This window comes from Oreochromis niloticus, linkage group LG10, assembly GCF_001858045.2.
Source record: "Oreochromis niloticus isolate F11D_XX linkage group LG10, O_niloticus_UMD_NMBU, whole genome shotgun sequence".
Classification (NCBI taxonomy): domain Eukaryota; kingdom Metazoa; phylum Chordata; class Actinopteri; order Cichliformes; family Cichlidae; genus Oreochromis; species Oreochromis niloticus.
In genome coordinates this window covers 23,001,890-23,023,757 of record NC_031975.2, presented here as the reverse complement: position 1 = coordinate 23,023,757, position 21,868 = coordinate 23,001,890, and the positions used below count along the sequence as shown (strand labels likewise).

The following is a 21,868-nucleotide window of genomic DNA, read 5'->3' as shown; positions in this document are numbered from 1 at the left end:
TTTGTGTTCTGAACCCAAACTGGTGCTGGAAACTGAAGGGTGTGCTCCAAGAATGATTGAATGATTAAGAAAGAAAGTGCTCTCCTGGGATAATCTGGTTTTTAACATGTGACGGAGTCTGATTATACAAGTCTTTGTATGTAGGGGGAAGGATTTTATATTCAATTCTTGATTTAACATGGAGCCAATGAAGAGAAGCTAATGTCGTAGAATCAGCCACCAGCTGAAGGCAAACAGTGTTAGGGCTTAACATTTACCAAGTTTCTTTGCTTTGTTACTCTTCTTTACTAGTACCAAGTCTGTCAGTCTATTTTTGTGCTTAGTGGGAAGTCGTGCAGTTGTACATTGTGCAACCTGACCCTGCAGGAGTTCAATTTGGGCCTTGAATAATTCAGTAACAGTGTGCGGTGTCTGAATTGGCTGTACCCATCCAGGTCTTTAAATGTATATTTGAGATTTTTTGCCAATTTTGACAACCCTAAAGCTGAATAATGCAACACCATCGAACAAAAGTCCCAAAATAATCAGTGATTGCAGCATGTCCAGCATCAACATTTGGTCTCCAAGAGCATATTGTGAACACAAACAAAAATACACAGATAAATCTAAATGGGATGTGCAGCACTGAGACAGAAAACGCTGAATAATCCCATCATGATTCGGCAGCCTCACCCAGCAGAACCAATCAGCCGTCTGTTTGTTTTGTTTAGCGTTGAAGGTTATGAGAAGCTTCTGCCAGTACGCGTGTGTATGCGCACGCACGTCCGAGTTTGATTTAAAGTGAATGTGCAGCAGAAATAAAGCCTGAAACCCCAGCGGGGATTTATAGACACAATTACTATGCTTTATCTGAAAGGAGCCGATCAGATATTGAGTAAAGTGGCGGAGATGAGAGAGATGCTCGGGGTCAGCAGTTGTCACCATGGCAAAATGGGGGATGTAGAAAAGCAGAGAGGAAAGAAAGTGGCAGGAAAAAAGGAAGCGAAAGGGAAGAAATAATGAGAATGGGAAAAAAAGAAAGAAAAGAGACTACACAGACACACTGCAACATATTCACAGCATCTGCAAGTTTCAGAAAACCTCATTTTAAGGCTTTTTATGTATTTTCTTTTAATAGAGTGATTTTTCAATTTGAAAAAGAAATGAAAGGAAAGGCTGGTGTTTGCTGGAACATATAAGATAAAAGTTCTGAGACTATAAATGGGTGGTAATGGAAAAGAAAAAACACAGACCTACCTGTGAAATGAAAAGAAAATGCTACGGCACCTCTTTAGCTGATTAATTCTTTACTTAAAAACAATAGTTGCCAGTCTCATTCCTCAAGAGAGCCCACCATATGAGCTGAATGTAGTAATAAATCAACAAAAACAACTAAAGGGGACTCTTAAATCCTAAAATCGGTAAATGAAAAGTCCAAACTGCTTCTGTACCTCTTAATGCAGCTGGTTGTGTTACTGTTCAAACCTCAGGACTCTGATCATTGAAGACGCCCTTGCTAATTTTAAGTATGTCAGTTTTTTAGGAGTAATTAGCTGGATAAATAATGCAAAAACACGTGATTTTAAATTAGTTTATAGATAATTTGAACTGCTTTTTACATCTACAAAAACTGAAATATTAACCAAGTAAGTAATTATCTATATCTCTTTAGAACAACATAAAGAGCCACTCCTAGGGCTGTTCGATATAACGATATATATCGGATGACGATATAAAAACGTCTATCGTTTCATTTTACGCTATCGTTTGTTTCGTGGTGTCGCAAAATAAACTGTTTATGGCAATATTTTTTCATTATTTTGATGGTCACTGTAGTGGCTATATTTCCTAAAGTTCTCTCTTTCTCTTATATTTAATATAACCACACTATAGACGGACAAGCACTTGTTTTTATGCGTTGTCGTTAGCAACAACGACGGTAAAACCACCTCGTGTCCGCTTGTTTATTTTCCACATAAACCTTTCACAATAAAGCTCAAGATCCTGTTGAGACTTTTCAAAATAAACTGAATCACGTGAAAGATGCAGAGTATTTACGGATGAGAAGCAAAAAAGAGCCGTGAGGTGCTAAAAAATAAACCTTAGACTCAAACATTAGAACAGGCTTTTCCCGCAGCACGCTGTGTAGTAAATACTCACAAAGAAAACGGCGGCTGTTACAGCCTATGTCTAAAAATGTATCGTTTCATGCATCAGTTAAAACACTCGACTCTAGGTCCATGACGCCCAGCTGGAAACACTTCACGCAAGTCGAGCTGCCCGAGATTCACAGAATTTACAGAAAATGTTACATTTTTTGTGATTTATATTGTTATCGGACGATAGATGTCTTAATATCGGGATATGAGATTTTGGTCATATCGCACAGCCCTAGCCACTCCCATGCTTTCCTGTCAAGCTTATAAAACACTGGACAGAATCCCTGATATTTAGCTTCAGCCCTACAGGGGGAATGAAATTCACACACTACCCAGCTAACAATTCCCATGAAGTGAAAACACATCATTTATGACACATCGGGGTGAGTCACTTCATAGAGGTCAACACGCAGACGAAAACCAAGTCAAAACACATCATTTCCAGCGCTTCATCCTTTACAACCGTGTTTACAGCCTTTGGAAGCTCTTCTGACGCTACGCAAGCGGAGCGGAACAGCCCTACATTTACACAGGTTAAGTGAGATTTTCCTCAGTGTTTTCAGGCTATTATTATCAATAATGCAGTGCTTACCCATCTGTCTGAACTCTTGGTTGACTATCTGTAGCCAGGCAACATCCAGGTCATCCAGGTCATAGCAGCTGTAGAGCTGGGTGGGAGGAGGCCGAGTATCACCTTCCCTCTCCTGCCCGTTGTTGGACAGACCACCTGTCGACTCCGGCAGCGACCTGCAACCAAAAAGAAGATGCATGCAGAGTGTTTTATTTGTGCGGCCTGGAAGCAATAATAACTCTAGTATCCAAGAATATCCACTGAAGCAAATGTCACATGTTGTGTCGATGTCACTGGTTGTCACACAGAATCAGATAACTGCCAAAATTGAAGTTCGGTTTGTTATCCGTGCACTATCCTCTACTCTCTTTTAGTGTTACACTGTATCCGGTGACTCTGAAGTCCTTGTGAAAGCTGCATGCACATATCTGTGAATTTTTTTAAAAACTCCATGTGCTCTGTGAGGAAAGTGGACTCCTTATGCCAACATGAATTACAAGGAAGTCCTTACAGACAGGTCCTGACCTCATTGTCCACAAATACTGAATCACAGTATGACGGATTTTTTTTTAAAAAACCCAAAAAAACCCAATGACAAATCAAGCAGTTGTGGCCAGCAGTGACACAACGCTCCTCCAGGCACTGTCTAGTCTCTGGAGCCTGGGGACCAAATGTCTGTCTGTCAACAACAGCAGGAAATGGGGTCAGGAACTCTGCTCAACCCACTGGGAACCAATAAAGACTAATAAACACACGCAGGCCCACATAAAGCATTGGGACGCTGCAAGAACTAACAAACACATGAAAAGGCACAAAATAAATCGCATACGCGCCATCACGAAGGCAGTGACCACACCCGAATAATAGGCGAAAAAAACCAAGACAGCATTTACAGTAGATCTCACACACGCACACCACAATTTCTCCAAAACATCTGTGTTTAGCATAGTAACAAACACACACCCTTTTATTCACTCGCTTGCCCGCTGAAGTCGAGACCTTTGCGTGAAAAGGTGAAGTGCGTCACGATCACAGCAACAAACAACAAACAACCTTTAGCTCTCGGTATTGCTCCCGGCCTTCAACGGCTCATTATCGCACCGCTTACTTATTACCAGCCTCCTCCATTACTACTGTCACATCAAACAGCGCTGAGATCATCTTCCTCATCTTCGTCATTATCATTATCCTCCTCATTATCACCGCCACCACTGGTGCCGTCATGATCACAAAACAGCTGCCACAATTTAAATCCGCTGTCTTCACCAGAATCACGTTTCACGGGAGTTGCCAGCTCAGTTAAACGTGAAAATAACACAAACCAACGATGTAAAAGCAAAAAAGCTTTTAAGATAAATGTTATGAATAGACCAGAATAAATTTTTAATCTGGTGTATACAGTCAGCTGATCCAATGAGCTCTTTGCAATAAAAGGCTCGACTCAACTGGTTGTTTTCTGGTTGTATTATTATACAGAAGCAAGGTTGCTGAGCAACTATGTCATTTTCCAGTTAAGTTGGCATCCTGCAGCAACTATGTCACTATTTGTGGAGGAATTTCTGGATTAGTGTTCAAAACTGGGATGTTCTGACTGGATTCTGAATGTAAGCAGTTTATGTGCATTTCTGTTACATTTCTAAAGCTGTGCATGTAGACAGTAACAGATTAGCAATTTTTGACACTTTATCTGAGTTATCACTGTCTTATTGCTGTTTTATCACCGTATTGATGCACCAAAGCTCCTTATAAGACTCCAACTGACTGCAAGATGGGGAGCGGCGTCCTGGTCCCCATCTTCAAGGCAACTATTTCAAAAGCAACAAGACTGCAATAATTTTGCTGTTTTCCCTACTAACATTATATACTGTCTACATAATATTTACCCCAACTTTCTTGTAACGCAGGTCTAATCTGTTTTTGAGTGATCAAAGTCAAAGTAGCCCAAAACACAGCACAGTCATTGTTAACTTGTGTGTACTCTGATCCTACAGTATTTCAAAACCAGGATTTTAGCAGTACAGAGAAGCAGCATTGAAACAGCTGCTGGTTAACATGTTGTCTTTAATTTCTGTTTGGCATGTTTAGATCATTATTTTGTTGCGCTTGTTAATGCGACAACAGAACAGCATGTAAACGAGATCCATCGTTATTTGGAATTTGGCTTTAATAAAACACAGTGTACAAGAACTAAACAACGGAGAAGCAAACGCAAGAAAAATATGACACAACATTATATGTATGCTAATTAGCACATGCCAATTGTAAGCAGTGTTGGTCAAGTTACTTGAAAAAAGTAATTAGTTACTAATTACTGATTACTTCTCCAAGAAAGTAATCCCGTTACTTTACTGATTACTTATTTTCAAAAGTAATCCGTTACTTTATTTATTCATTTATTTATTTATTTATTATCCTTTCAGCCCAATTCTACTTTTTCTGCATAATCCATCATATAAAATTGAATCAAATGAAAAAGTCTCATTTTAAAACTTGTTTTATTAGTTTTAATCTTTTAACTTTATGCATGTTGCATCAAGCAAAGAAAGACGTTTTCTTCCCACGCAGAGTGTACAGCAAACACTAATGTTTTTGTCACTTTTTACAGAATCAAACTCAAAGTAATGTCAGTACTTACAAGCTTTAAACACTACATGGTTGCACGCTGTCCCACACTCCATATTATCCACTGCTGATCTACACGGACTTCGCACGCTCGTACGTCATTGTTGTCATTGTCATGAGACACTCTCACAAAAAAAATCCCGGTTTAATAACGCAGTAACGTTGCGTGCTTACTGGAAAGCAATGGTAATCTAATTACTTTTTTTTGCAATAGTAATCCCTTACTTTACTCGTTAGTTGAAAAAAGTAATGGAATTACAGTAACGTCTTACTGACCATCTCTAATCATAAGTTACATACTTTCCACTGAAAGTCAGTAACATTCTTGCAACTATGGTTCACTCATCTCCCTCCATCATCCAAGCAAAGCTGAATTCGAATATATTTATATACGAAGACAAAACAGCAGGAAATCAGACCCTGTTTTGGCCTGCTTTCAGGCTGATATCCGACACTGGACAAACAGGCCTGGCCAGTTAAGTGGCAAAGGGGAGAAAAGAGATGCACAAACACACACAGAGGGAGAATAGGTTCCATAATGGGGACTCTGGGCTGGCTGTTTCCGTTATGTAACTTTAAAAGCAACAAGTGTCTTATTACAATGGAGGCTGGTGTTTCATTATTAAAGGATAAGGCTGGTGTCATTCTATAGACACTTGGCTTTAACAGCAAATGCTGTAAGAAAAGGCCCAGAACCAAAATTGTGTTAGTTCCCTACTCCTTACTCCTCCCCGTTTCCCACTGGATCTACTCAAGACATAAATCCTTTAAAATGATTCCTACATATAGCACATGGGTAATTTTTATTTTAAGCAGGAGAAAATCCTTCCTGTGATGGGAAGTATTTCTCTGCAGATGGCACAGGCGATTCCGGTTAATAGGATGAACAGTACTAAGAAAAATCTTCAGTATAATCCAGCAAAAACTGAATACCCAGTCCATAATGTAATAACCCATCAGCGGTGTAATATGCTGAGATGTTATCAGCCGAGTGCTATTGGATTTTATGATACTCTTCATGTTGTTTATTTTAATATGGACTTTATTACATTTTGTTTTATGACTGGAATGGTGTTTGTTTGGCTTCTAGCGAAACACGAAAATGAAAAAAGCACAAAAACAGAGATGAAAATTCAACATTTTCACACCAGTTATATCCGTAAAATAGCTGAAAACTTAGATGTCAATCGCCCGGCTGGTACCAACATCAATCTGTGAAACTAGATTGATGTCTTGCATTAATCAGTCCAGAAAAAGCTAGAACAAACATACAAGAGACACACTGATTCATCTTGTAAAGTAATTAGCATTTTAGGAACTATTTCCCAATTCATTTTACTCTCTTAGCGACATACTCTAGTTTAGATGTCCGTTAAATGAGATGGAAAAAACAACATGAAGGGAAAAGATTACCTCACCATAACATCAAGTCATTCCACGTGATGCTTATCAGGAGTAAATGTGTTCCTCCTTTGATAAGTATCGTGTATCCTACAATCACATGGACATCATTCATGCAGTCACTCGGTTACACAACGTAGGTAAACAAAAGTAGGTGCACAACGTCTCCCTTTGTCCGGGTTTTATCAAATCAGGGGAGGTGGAGATAAAGTGCAGAGTCATCCGTCAATACTGAAGACAATTATAGTTTCCAGGAAAGCTGTAAATAGATTTTCTGCCCTTTTATGGTATTAAGTGCAAACTGGAGAAATGATTTTTTTTAAATATTAGATTTATTTCAAAGTCACAAAGGCTGGCTCATCAAATTTCAACAACAGTACATCCTTTTGTATAGCTTTGTTAACATGAAGTGAGGCGAGCATTTCTCATGTGTAAAAAGTGTGTCGCTATTCAGGTGGATTTCTGCACTAAAATACACCCACCATTCCCTTAATGGCACAGATTCAACAAGGCTTTGGAGATTTTGGTCCGAGTTGACATGAAAGCATCACACAGTCGCTGCGCATTTTTGAGCTGCGCGTCAATAAGGTGACTCTCCCATTCCACCACATCCCAAAGGTACTCAACTGTATTGGGATCTGATGACTGTGCAGATCATTTGACTACAGTGAAGTCAATGTCATGGGGCTCAAGACACCAGAATGCTTGAGACTACTTGAGCTTTGCGACATATCCTGTTGAAATGAACAATAACCATATGACTGTTCGCACCACTAACACATGACCCTACACTGTGTTCACCGCATCATTCCATTTTTGCACTGATCACCACCTGCATTCATGTATATATCTATCTACTTTGCGCTTTTAATTTTTATGTTTATGTTTATTTAAGCGCTGTCTGACAGTATGTTTTGCACTAAGTACCGCAGCAATTTCCTAATGTTGTAAACCTGCTCAGCATTTGGCAATAAAACCCTTTCTGATTCTGATTCTGAAATCAGCCATAATACACTGATCATAACAGGATGCTCAATACCAGGCTATCAACCACTGATAAAAGGCAGGATGGAGCCATGCTTTCATGGTGCTTATGCCAAATTCTGACCCTCCTTTCCGTGACCTTAGACCCGTCAAGTCAGGAAGTGTTTTTCCAATTTTCTACTGTTCAGATTTTGGTGAGCCCGTGTGAATTGGTGACTTAGTTTACTGTCCTTAGCTAACAGGAGTGGCACCTGGTGTGGTCTTCTGCTGCTATAGTCTATCTCCTTCAAGGTTCATTGTGCTGTTCTTTATACAGCAGAGATGCTCTCCTGCATACCGTCGCATACTGTGGTTATTTGAGTTACTGTTGCTGTCCTATCAGCTTGAAGCAGTCTGGCCTTTCTCCTCTGACCTCTGCCCTTAAGAGGACATTTTCACAGAGAGAAATTCTGCTCACTCGATATTTTCTCTTTAATTGAGCATCCTCTGTAAACCCAAGAGATGGTTGTGTGGGAGAATCCCAGTAGATCAGCAATTTCTGAAATACTGAAACCAGACAATTTGGCACCAAACACCATCCAAGTCAGTTAAATCGCCTTTCTTCCTCATTCTTATGTTCGGATCGAACTTCAGCAGGTCACCTTGCCCACGTCTACATGCCTAAATGCATGGACTTGCTGTCGTGTGACTGACTAATTTAATATTTGCGCTTAAAAGCAGCTGCAGCTGCATCTAAAGTGATCGGAGAGTCTATTTTCAACTTTTGGTGCTGTTTTTCTTTGGATGTATATTTTTGTCGACATTATCGAGATCATGACAAAGTACTTTACATATTTATGTTCTTCTTCATTAGAAAAAATTAAAGAAGCATACACATCTGACCTGAGAACTATTAGGAAACTTTTAGAAAGATAAAAGAAGACAATCAGTAAATACATTTTAAGCCAAAGCCAATAAAATCTTTATTGTATAAGATGCTGTTGTTTTAATTTCTTAACCCTTTTTCTTCTGTTTTTCTTTGGAAACACTTCCGTTTGCGTTTGAGAAGCTCTACTGGGAAAAGCAACGGAGGGAGAAAATTTAAACCTTTCCTCCTCGGAGTCATAACAACACGACACATGACTTGGCTTTGATCTTAATCGTGTGTGCAATGAAATATTCAGAAGGAACTCCACGCGTTGGGGGCTCTGAATCCTAAAACAATGCAAATCAAACACCCTCCACCTCCCCTTAAATCCCTCTCTTCAGCTTGAAGCCCCTGAGCCCGACTGCCGTTCCTCTGCTACACGGGATGTGCCTCTGGGGAACAGTAAAAGTATATTTTGTGGCGTAACACCGCTGAATAGGATGTTATGCGAGCTTGGACAGCGAGGACGGGAGTTTTATATGATTGGTTGTGCAAAAGTGAAAAGAAAAAGTGAACTGGGTCGAATTACTGATGCGAACGATTCTTACGCTTTTGCCTCAGTGAAATATACCAAGATTTTGGCAGCCTTACTGGAAAAAATCATGTTATGTCTATGCTAGATCTCATTTCACTTTCTCATGCTAAAAGTTTGGCAGGTCACTTGAATTGTGTCTAAAGGGAGAATAATGCATCTTCCTGGTGGCCTTCCCAAAGCCAGTATTTTATATTAAAAGCTTACCTGCAAAGAAAGGTGTTCCTAATCAGTAAGTGTTACATCACGGCGAGTGAAACTGTCATGCAACAGGTGCAGAAAGAGCTGTACAGCTTCGCTGATACAGTGGGTTGGAAAAAGTCAGCCTAGGCTTCTTCTCTCTCCCAACTCCCATGTTTCTCACCGCTGTGTAAATCTCACTTTCCTCCTTTTCACGAAATGCCAATAATAATCTCTTCTCAAGGAGGGATGAAGTGGATGGTGTTTACATAAAATATTTCCAGTGTGGGTAAAGTGACAGTGGCTGGGCTTAATTCTCTGTCTGACTCTCTGCCCACACAGGACATGTCTAGTTTAAACAGACCTCAACTCCTGATAGATCACTCAGGAAGAGCAGGAAGTCATTCTAAATGAGGATGGAAACATACAAGACTAAACAGGGAAAAAGAGAAGGGAGGAGGGCATGGATCTGTATGCTAAAAATGAGCTGAAAGAAAGGAAGAAAGAAAATCTGCTGTTATATAATAAGATTTAACTAAGCTTCGCCTTAACGTTCTCCATCTGCCACTTTGTTTTAAGCCACACTACCTGTCAGAGAGAAATTTGTGTATTTTAGCAAACTCGGAAAAGAAAATTCTGCTAATTAGCTACAGATGATTAAATTTGCCAGCGATACCTGTCACTTCTGCTGGCAGGAGTGGCCAAAACCTTCACCTCTTCAAAACAAGACACCCTGCTTAAAAATGAGAGCCATAATTAAAATTCCAGCCCTCATGGGTGCATTTTTTGCGACCAGAAGGAATTCAACTCTATTTGACACTATTTATGCTTACTGAGCTTCAAGGAAAATGAGCTGTGGCACTAAATCATACTGCAGAAAAACAATTAACTACACTGATGGCAAAATGAAATGGGTCTTAATCTGTGATGTGTCAGCAAGTCAATAAATCAAAGCCTATGGTGGCTTTACGGGAACTTATTGGAAATTCGTGGGATCATTTGAGGGCCAGGTGATTTGCAGAGAGTGAAATGATGGAGGCAAACAGTCACGAACTGGAAGGTGTGAGAGAAAATGGACATTCAACAGGCTGATTGTTATTAACTAGATATGTTTTACCATTTTCATCCCGTGGAGTCAAATACTGATGTTAAAGAGACATCTTTATGCTGTCATTTGAGGTTTTTTTGGCTGTTGTAAATCTTGCAACAAAATAAATTGCAGGTAAAAAACTTGTGCGTGTGGTTCGACATGGTGCTCTCCTTCGAGTCTCATGTAAAAGAGATAACACGTTTTGATTATTGTAATGCTCTTCTTTCTGGGCTACCAAAGAAAAGTTTTAGAGGTTTACAGATGGTGCAAAATGCAGCTGTACTGAAATCTCTTCATTGGCTACCTTGTCAGGTTCGAGCAGATTTTAAGGTCCCGCTGCTCACCTACAAGGCTTTAAATGGATTGGATACCTCCTTTTACACCTTTATGTTCCATCCCGTGCTCTACGATCTCAGGACTCTGGCCTTCTAAAGGTTCCTAGAGCCAGAAAAAAGACAATTGGAGAGTGTGCTTTTTCTTTTCGTGCCCCATTTTTGTGGAACAACCTCCCTCAAGATATTAGGCAGGCATGTTCTGTGGAGGTTTTTAAAACTAAGCTGAAGACACATTTGTTCACCCCATCTTACATGCCTTAATTCTATGCCTTCCTGTTTTTAAATTCTTCCTGTTTTTAACTTGTATTGTGTTTTTTAATTGTATTGCTATGTATCGGTTTTATTTATTTATCTTTTCAGTTTCAAATAGCTGTACAACACTTTGTTTGAAAGCGCTTTTTAAATAAAGTTATTATTATCATTAGTATTATTATTATTATTATTATTAATCCACATTTTCATGTGGTGGTGCCACAAAAGCTCAAATATGTCATGTAGGAGGCACTGGTTTGTCTCCTGTTTGGGAGCTGTGTGTTTTGAACTGGTTTCACTGCTTTTTCGCTTTTGCTTTAAACTTGCTGGTTAGGTTTAGGCACTCAAAATACTTGCTTATATAGGAAAAGACTGTGTGTATTTAAAAAAAAAAAAAACATAACGCCCTATACAATAACAATGCATCTTTAAAAATGTTAAAAAAGTTTCAAATCCAACAAATCCATCCATCAAATCTTAGCAACCGAGTGAGACCTTCTAGACTAAGAGTTTTAGAAACGAAAGCCACACTCTGTTATTGTTGGAACAACTCATTAATCAACTTTGAGAGTGAGGGGCATGAAAAGAAAAGGGAGTGACAATATTATATTAATCAATACTCAAGAAAGTGATCCAGGGCAGGGTAAAACCATAACGGTGCTAATCAGGAGCGTCAAGAAAAAAGGGAAGAAATGTTCACTATAGCTGGAAAAGGAGGCACTAATAAAAGATGGATCAAAGCAAAAGAAAATGAGAAGGAATCGATTGGGTTCAGTTCACTTAAAGTCAAGACTTAAAGTTCTAGTTTGAACGTGTTACATGAATGTTAGCATGTTACATGAAAGTATATCACAGCAGAGAGTATCCAGACAGTATAGATACAGTATCGCATCACAGAAGGCGACGTTTTAAAGTTTGGGAACAAAAAATAAAAACCCGAAACACCTGCAGCCATTCTGTATGTATACAAAAACTTGATAAGGGTGTTAGTCTGAATACAAGATTAAACCACTTATCCAGACATAGCATTCTTGTCAGATGCAAACAATCACTTCACAGTGTGTACACACTGGGTCTGTGTGCGTTTGAAATAATCTCTCATTCTTGAAATACCTCACTGTCACAGTACGGCTGAGAAAACCGGCTATTCCCTTTTCTTCCCTGTAATCCCTCTTTTTCTTCCCTTATTTTCACACCAGACTCTGTGTGGCTGTGTGGGTACTGGTGTGTGTGTGTGTGTGTGTGTGTGAGTGAATGAGAGAGAGACAGAGTGGAAGAGAAACAGAGAGAGATGGTGTGTTGTGCCAACACCCCCTTGTCCTTGGCCAACCCCTACAAATCCCCAACTCTAAAACACAGTCTCATATCTGCATGCAAACTGGAGCAGGACAATCAGGTCAGCATCCAACTTCCACAGGGTTACCGACTCAAGGATCCAGGGGCAAGCCCCATCATGTGGTGCTGGAGGATGGGTGTGTGTGTGTGTGCATGCAAAAAAGGGTTAACTCACTGACAAAAATGCCTGTGCATCTTTCAAAATTTTCAACAGGGCTGTTGCAATATCTCCATCTATGGTGGCGTCTGCAATAATTGACTTTCTGACCACTCGGGGGCAGCAGAAATAGGTGTCATGCAGTCAGTTAATACACAAACAGTGTCACACCGAGCAGTCGTCGTTTTAAAGCGTTTTAGTTGCTAAATCGGCCAATATGTCCGCAATGTTTGACAACTTCCTTTATCTGAAAAAAGCCACCTTATGTGGTCGGAACAGCCACATCGAAGCAGTAAGTGAGCCAAAATACTAATGTGAATACTTCATGTAAGAAGTGACTTTGATTATTTTAATAGTCGTGAAGATATTAAAACACAAAAAATCAAATCAAATATTTTATGCAACTCAAATAGTTGCAAAAAAATATTTAAGGAAGGTGACATCATGCAAACTATTTGCAAGTGACCACTAAACAACAGTAGACGAAGAACACAACAATAACAATCAGGCATCAGACTGTACACAGTATAAAGGAAAGACGCATCTTACAGGTCTGAAAAGTCAAGTCAAGGTAAACCTGCACTGCTTTTAAGGACCACTAAGGGTCATTACCTGTGGTTGTAAAAAGCCTTTAGGTTCTATAGAAGTCTATGTTAAAATGATCGATGGTCTGACCTTTCTAAAGACTGTCCTGCTGAGTTTATTCTGTCAGTTAGGGCTCTGCGATATGACCAAAATCTCATATCCCGATATAAGACATTTATCGTCCCGACAACGATATATATCACAAAAATTTTACATTTTCTGTAAATTCTGTGAATCTCTGGCAACTCAACTAGCGTGAAGTGTGCACCTGGAGTCGAGTGTTACTTAAGTTGAAGCGGCTGCAATTTTCTTTGTGAGTATTGATTACACGGCGTGCTGCGTGGAAAAGCGTGTTCTGCGGTTTATTTTTTAGCACCTGATGGTTCTTTTTAGCTTCTCGTCCGTAAACACTCTGCATACTATTTCACATGATTCGGTTTATTTTGAAAAATCTCAACAGGGTCTTCAGCTTTATTGTGAAAGGTTTATATGAAAAATAAACAAGCGGACGGCGGAGCCACGTGATGGTTTTACCGTCGTTGTTCCTAACGGCAGTCGCTTGTGTAGTGTGGTTATATTAAATATAAGAGAAAGAGAGAACTTTAAGAAATTCTACAGTGACCAACATAACGATGAAAAAATATTGTCATAAACAGTTTATTTTGCGACACCACGAAACAAATGATAGCGTAATATGAAACGATAGACGTTTTCATATCGTCATCCGATATATATCGTTATATCGAACAGCCCTGGTGTCAGTTACTCATTATGGGATGTTGTTTAAACGGCTGAGGTTTCTTCCTGTTAAAGGGGAGTTTTTCTTTCCCACTGTCGCCACTGTTTGCCCAGAGGGGGTCATTTGATTGTTGGCTTTCTCTCTGTATGTGTTACTGTAAGGTCTACCTTAAATAAATACCAATAAATAAATCAGTGATATAAACACAGACACCTTCCTAATTTCTGACAGTGTTGTTTTGGAAAAGTGAGTCATATTAAACAGAAAAACACACACCGAGTGATCCCATCTTTGTTATATTTATGTGAAATAAATAATGTAACCTCATCTCCCACACACACACACACACACACACATATATATGTATATACACAGAAACTGTGATCCTTGGGAACAGTGAGTCACCTTCATGTCATATTCATGTCAATGAAATCAATCATCGCCTCAAATACACAAACATCATTTGCACATTGACCTTTAAAAGATGACTCACTCCTGTGAGGGTTTCATAGCAATCAGCTAGTGTACTGCACACACACACACACTCATTAAAACACAAGCACAAATCATGTAACACGGTCTTCACTCTTTTAAAAAAATACTCACCCTTATTTTAAGAGCCTGACTGTCTCAGTGCTCTTGCATAGGCTTTAAACGCCTTTCCTCTTCTAAATGCAGATGCTTCATAAAACTGTTATCAAATCACATCAGATGACCCCATTAAATGAAACATTAATCACCCCTGTGGTATATAAAAATCAAGTAGCAGCGAATTGCAGGAGAAGACAGAATAGGCCATAAATATTAATAGCCAAAATACATAAATGTACTGAAACCAACTTTTCTTCCCAAAAAAAAAAAAGTTTGCTTGAGGAATTAAAAGAGAGGAAAAACAGTATGAAGAACTACTCCAACTTTTTTCAATAGAAACACCAAGAAGATGATGTTACAGAGCTGCCCACACTGTGTGACTGACAGCTGATCTCTGCGAGGTGCAGTGTAGAAACGCCACCATAATGAGCGCTGAGCACCAAAGATGGAGAGAACATTTTTAAAAATGAGGAGACTGAAAATTACCATTTTAAGTAGGAGCTCATGAATGCAAAATGTGGCTTCATTATAGTCTCTCTTTTCACCCCTCTCTCTCTTTTTATGTCATAGCTACTCGCTCTCCACCTCCTACATGGTCTAATATATCTGTTTGTCACAACCAACACATTTTACCTGCTTTTAATGCAAAGTTTATCTGTTAGGGCTGCAAAAACTTACATACAAGATAGTATAAAAAAGAGATTCCTAGAATCAATGTGAGGAAGAGTTAATGTTTGGATCATACAGAAATAAGCCAATAAAATGTTTTGTAGGTAGGAAGCCATAAGTTAGTGTTATACTATTCAATATAAAGAACTCTGGATAAGCTAGAGGACAGACATAAGAAGATCTAACTGATTAAGTTGTGAACAGCGACTATGATCATCAGTGCTGCCAAGAGGATGACAAAGCAACAGGCGCTGACTAACTCTAACCATTTAGAAGTGTTGGCCAATCAGAAGCCTACAAACGCTAGGGCTTATAGGGTCGTTATAGCGAGGTTGCGTCACATTTTTGGCTCAACTTAGCTCACTTACAACCCTGGTCGAGTAGCTATTAAAAAAGTACCTGGGCCCAGGTACTAACACTTAATGGAAAACTCTAAAAACCAAGAAGAGAATGGAAAACAGACAAAAATGTGTATTACCCCAACTCCTGCAAGCGATTGCTAGATGTTGCTGGCTGATGCTGGGTGGAATGGGTCACTGATCATGACTGCTCTGGTTGCTAAGTCAACTGATTGCTGCAGTCAACCACAGTTTGCACGACAATGACAAACACCGACTTGTCTGCGATAACTCATCTTACTCTCAGAGCTCTAGTAAAACTTGAAAAACTGCATTACAAACCGGAAACGGAGAACATTTGCCTTCGGCATAAAAGTTGCCAACACGTTCTAAAATGCACAGCTTTTCCTTTGACAGCTCTCCACTTCCGGTTTCCACCGCACTTTTCGCAGCTTCACTGAGGCTTAATGAATAGGCGCTAGTGTCAAGAGGCAATCTGCTAGCAATCAAAGCAAAGAAGTTTTTTATTGCAGCTACCTGGTTTATGACCAATTTTATGCTGGTGACTGGCAGAAACCTCTAGAAACCACTTGTGGAATACAGTGGGCTAACCTAGGATAAGTGAAATGCGCGAAGTGGCCAACTTGATTTTTTTTTACAATTATTATAGATGTTTTAAGGCTGTAAAACCCCTCACTACATACTTGAGACACTTTTCTCAGACAGGCATGAACATTTCCACACTTTTCTCTCTTGTTTAAACACTCTCAAAGTTCAAAGTTGTAGAAAAATAAGTCCAGTATTATAGAATGAAACCAAAGGCACCCGCAGGTGACGACGTTTCATCGACATTGTTGTTTGTTGGGGAGAAAACTTACAAACATACCGTACAGCACTCCAGAGTCACACTGCTAGCAATCGAAGATTTATGTAAATTTGACAAGCTGAACGCATTCTGTACTGTACAGGAGACACTGCACGACATTGACTGACAATGGTCTACAGCCAATCAGGATGCAGAACACCCTGTATGCAAAAGTATGCAAAATTGCACACAAAAAAAAAATACGCGAATAAGCGAGGCCACGAAAGGTGAACCGCGATATAGCACTGACCAATGTCTAGGCCGATTTCACAGCAGTATCCAGTAACCTCAGCTACCACTCACAGCCGGTTGGGGAACACAAATTTTTTTTTGTGACCAGTGGTTGCTAAGCAATCACTAGGCCTGAAACTCAGGTCAAATTTGTCAATAACAAAGTACTATGATATTATGTTAAACCTGACTTTAAAAATAGCAATTAAGATGATAAAACCCTAAGAAAAATGTTTACCGACGTAATAAATCGAGTGAGAACAGAGTGAATCCCTCACAGACTTCCTTCCATTCGCCCTGCTGGCCATTACAAAGAACACAAGCTATATCCCATCTTTATATACAGTCTATGACTGCTAGAAACTCTCGAGGGAAATCTAAACTATTAGCTGCAAGAAGCTCCACTCAAAGTAATGTACTTCAAAACAAATGCAAAATCCTAAAAATAGCAAATATCAGTGGTTTTAAGAGTAAAGAGGTAAACTGTAATTTATACTATGGGCTCAGTTTTTAGATATTCTTGAAAAACTATTTAAAAAAAAGGATTTACAATGCAAGAATATGAGTGCATAATTTTGCCCTTTTAGTTTATCCCTTAACCCATGAGAACAAGGGGATAGAATTTCAGGCACTGTGTACACAGGAAACCAATGTCAGAGTGCATTTATAGTGAGCTGCCACTTTGTTCAGTGGTTCAGATGCCAGTGCGGTCTGCCCGTTGTCATGGATATTACTCAGACTTCTTAACAGTGTTTCTCTAAAGCACTGCAGGCGTCTGCACAGAAACACACGCACGCACGCACGCACACACGCACACACACACACAAACAAACAATGCCTAACTTACACACAGATAATGCGGAGTACATAAACATAGACTCAAAAGCACATGCACACAGTCAAAACTTCCTCAGAGTACATACAAAAATCACACACTAACCACACACTAATAAATAGACACAAGTGCAAACACACACAGACACACCACTCTCAGTATGCCATCCTGTTTGCTTTCCCTCTCCCCTCTCCAAACTCCCACAGATCCAACACAAACAGTAATATAAAAAAAAAAGAAACATCAAAATTAAAGACGCTCTGCCTTTTTTCTTTCTGCCCCGGTCCTCAGATATGTGCAAATAATGTTTAACAAAAGACACAAAGCGTATAATAACAAGAAGAAAAGAAATGTATGCAGCGAGGGGAATATGAGGAAGAAAAACGCAAAGAGAGAGAGGGATGGGTTGTGTATTTGCGCCCGGAGCAGGGTCTGGGCAAACAAGGCGGGGGAATGTTTTCATTCATATTTTCCACCCAGTTAGTCGAGAGGCACAGACGAGAAAGAGAGAGAGACAGTTAGAGGGGCGAGACACTGAAAAAAGTGGGAAAGAAAGCGCGAGTGAGAGCAGATAGGAGACGCTGAGGATGTTTCTCATGTTTTGTGGCACTTTTTTTCTACCTGGGGGCCCAAAATATCATGTGGGATTAGATGCTATTAAACAAACAAGGATAACATCCAAAGCAAAAGACAATCAGCCGTCACAAACTTCTGTGTGGGGCAAAATAAAGGAAAATGAGGTTTAGCCTAAACTCCGCCAGGTAATTATATCACACAGTCTCCCATTACTACAGAAATGCAAGAGATTTGATTGGCTCTCAATAATTCATTAAGGAAATAACACAAATACAGGTATCATATACACACTGAAAGTGAGTCTGACACTTAAAATATCAAAATATTTTCAAATATGATAAAAATATCACGATCAAAAGTTTACCAGTCCACTTTTGATCGTTAGTGCATGCTGGAATTTCTTCCACTAACAAACCATGTTTGGCAGGATACACGAAAGCATGTGAAAAGCTTGCGCTGACCATATTACACAGCTTAATTTCATCTGTCAAGCTGCGCGCACAATTTAAATAACTACAGCTGACAGCCTGCAGATAATGTTGTTTATTATTTTTCAGCCAAAGTGAAGGTCGGTGCTGACCATTAGATCATGCATTCTGATAATTACTCTGATTTTGAATTTTATTAAACCCAGAGACAAGGACAAAAAAAAAAAAAGCAGAATATACATCTGTTAGGAGTTTCGAACCAAAGCACAATATGTTTGCAGGCATCTGCAGAGCCGGGTATTTGAAACCTACATTATTTACATCGGCATGAGTCTGCTGGAAGTCTTTGCTTGCACGCTGCTACAACTGTCGGCTAAATGAATAGCTTTGAAAGAGAAAGACAGTTGCTGGCAACTTTTGTTTTTAGGTGTACCTGTTCAACCTCTTGTTAATGCAAATATCTAATCAACCAAATACATGGCAGCAGTGATTTTAGTGAGTCATGCATGCCCTACTGGTGGGATTTGTTAGCACAACCATCTCTAAGGTTTAGAGAAGATGCCTTAGTGAAGCCAAAGGCAGGGGATAATGCTCAGACTGCTTCAAGCTGATACGAAGCCAACAGTAACTTGAGATTTAAGCCCTTATTACAACCAAGGTATGCACCAAAGAGTAGAGCTGGGCCATATCATACCGTTCACGGTAATACCAGTATAATGTTGGGCAATGATAAGAAAATGAAATATCGCGATAGAATATGGGTAAAACGCGCATGCGCAGTGCCTTTGTTTTCATACGCACATGGCGGAAAAAGCATGGCGGCGACAGAGAATAGGAAGGGCGAAAGCGGATCGTTGAATGAAACGGATGAACCAGAATTGGTTTGTAAAAATGCTGCAACTTCAGTGGTGTGGAACTGGTTTAGCTTACGTCCGTCAGATACACAATAAAGCACTATCTTTGGTAGAGCATGCTAGCAGGCCGTCGTTATTACCGTGTTTTTTGGAAAATACGGCACACTTAAAATCAATCTTTTGATTTTTCTGAAAATCGACAGTGCCCCTTATAATCCCGTGTGCCTTATGTATGAATTCTGGTTGTGTTTACTGACCTTGAAACGATTTTATGTGGTACACGGCGCTCGAAAATCTGTCAAATGTTTTAGCACGACTTTGCTAAGCTACGAACCCGCACCGCTTGATGGATTGTTGGAGCATTACGATAGGAGGATATGTCGGCCAATTTCCACTGGAAATGCCTTTTGGTTAAACTGTCAGCAAGGAATTTGCATTTGCACTGTTAAATTTTTATATAACTTTAATGCACATAAAAAACAGCTGCTTGTTTAAGTGAAAATACATTGATGGGTTTTTTTGCAGTAATAAAGTTGTGGAGTTGTAAAGTATTTTGTCTAGTGTCAATTATATTGTCAGTTATATCGTTATCACAAATTTTCAAATGTATATTGTGATAAATATTTTTGGTCATATCGCCCTGCTCTACCAAGGAGCACATCTGCATACCCTGAAGAAGCAGAAGACCACACAAGGGCCCAAATTCTGTAAGCTAGAAACAGGAATTAAGGTAGTTCTGAAGTCAATGCTAGCACGGTGTAGCTAATAAAACCACCTGTGTTTGTACATCATCACTTTATATGGTCCGATTGCTATTTAAATGCTTCATAGAAAGCAGCAAAACAAAAAAACGCCACAAACTCACTTTGTATGGAAGGTATGAAAATGCAATTGGTGTACTGCCCCTTTAAGAGGGTAGCAATCACTTTCAGGAAAAATCAGTAAAACATTACTTCACCATTACGTACAAATTATTTCTCACTTTACATGCCCCCACGCCTTACAAAAACAAAGCTCTGATCTTTGTTTTGTGAAGAATGATGTTAACAACTTTGATGTTAACAAGTTTTCCACAGTTCATCCTCAAAGCAGGGGAGGAGTGTCACCCAGCTGAGCCACAATGTTCCCTATGTTCCTTTTAAGAGGAAACACTAATACATCTTTATATAAATGATTACACAACGCTCGGCCAGTTCACAAGAGAGGCACTGCGCGCGTGTGTGTGCGTGCATGTGTGTGTGTGAGTCCATGCTGGGAAAGTGGGGGGAGTAGCTGGTTACAGCGCACACACAAACAGAAAAAAAATACACACACGCATTGAGAAAAACACATGAAAAGGCTGAAAAACAAACACAGACAACCATGCACCGAAACAGACAGAGAAAATACAGACGCAAGTAAACACAAACTGCTAGCAAGAGTCTGTATACACACATTCATACACACTGACACAATGAATGGGACAGCCACACTGGTGGGAAACGCCTTCATTGTGCAGCTCTGTCAACATTAACTCCTCCCTTATTCATCTCTCGGCTGAACACACACACATACGCATACATGGGCTCATTTGAAATTATAATCTAAAAATATTATTGTTCAGGCTAATATTGCTACAATAGTGAGTTTTATCTGTGCAACTGCAGGGTGTTGGCTGGACTTACTTTGCAAACAGGCAAAAAAATATGGAGCTGCATTAAAAATAAACACTAATCTGCATATGACTCTGTCATGTCCAAGGCTTTTTGAGTCGAAAACGCTGCACAATTAAGAATTTATTATTAATTTCTAGTAACATTATTATAAATAGTAAATGATACCCCCAATCTGGAAAACGTGTTGACTATTGCTAGACAGTCTACCTTTTTTTGGTCTGTTTTTTATATTTTTTATTCTTTTTTAAGCAAGCACACTTTCAGTTGCATCCTACTGATGTGACTGAAGGCAGTGTTGTTTATTTGATTCAGTGCCAATTTGAACACAACCTTGGTAAGACTCCACAGCAACCAACAAGCCACTTTAGTACCTTTTCACTGATGCCGATGTGAGTTGTTTTATGGTAATTGGACATGAATGAAAGAGTAAATCTGTATTTCTTAACCACAGGAATGAACTGGAGTAGCATGGCAGTGTGGGGGTTAGCACCAGTGCCTCACACCAAGAAAATCCTGGGTTTAAACCGGTTGGCCTGCTGGGCTTTTTCTGCTTGGAGTTTGTCCCTCTGGCTTCCTCCCACAGCCCAAAGACAGGCATGTTGGGTTAACTGGTGACTTTAAAATTGGCTGTAGGTGTGAATGTGTCTCTCTGTGTTAGCCGTGTGACAGACGGCTACCTGTCCAGGGTGTACCCTGCCTCTCGCTCTGTGACAGCTTGGGATATCTCCAGCCAAACCATGACCCTGCCTTTGGACAAGCGAAAAAGGATTGATGGAAAAATGAACTGGACCAGGATGTAGCGTCATAGTGTGAAAGTCTGATTCAAGGCATTCATGTAGTATGGGGGTACGATAGGGTTAGTACTCATGAGATGGATAAGTCACATGTCTGTGAGGGCGCCAGTAATATCGTAGACCAGTGATTCCCAAAGTGTGAGCCTGCAGGTGGGCCGCAGTAACGAAAGAAATTCTCTTTGAAATGATGTAATTTCAGTATGT

The 21,868-nt window shown here is 39.7% G+C and overlaps 1 protein-coding gene across 2 annotated transcripts in view; it reads right to left on the bottom strand.

Annotated features, from left to right (window-relative positions):
- Nucleotides 1-21,868, bottom strand: part of jade2 (jade family PHD finger 2) — a 225,473-nt gene that overhangs the window by 107,853 nt on the left and 95,752 nt on the right. For both annotated transcript variants that reach the window (XM_005456139.4, XM_005456140.4), the window contains exon 5: nucleotides 2,731-2,885. In XM_005456139.4, the coding sequence (XP_005456196.2) occupies nucleotides 2,731-2,885 (155 nt within the window). The remainder of the gene's footprint in view (nucleotides 1-2,730; nucleotides 2,886-21,868) is intronic.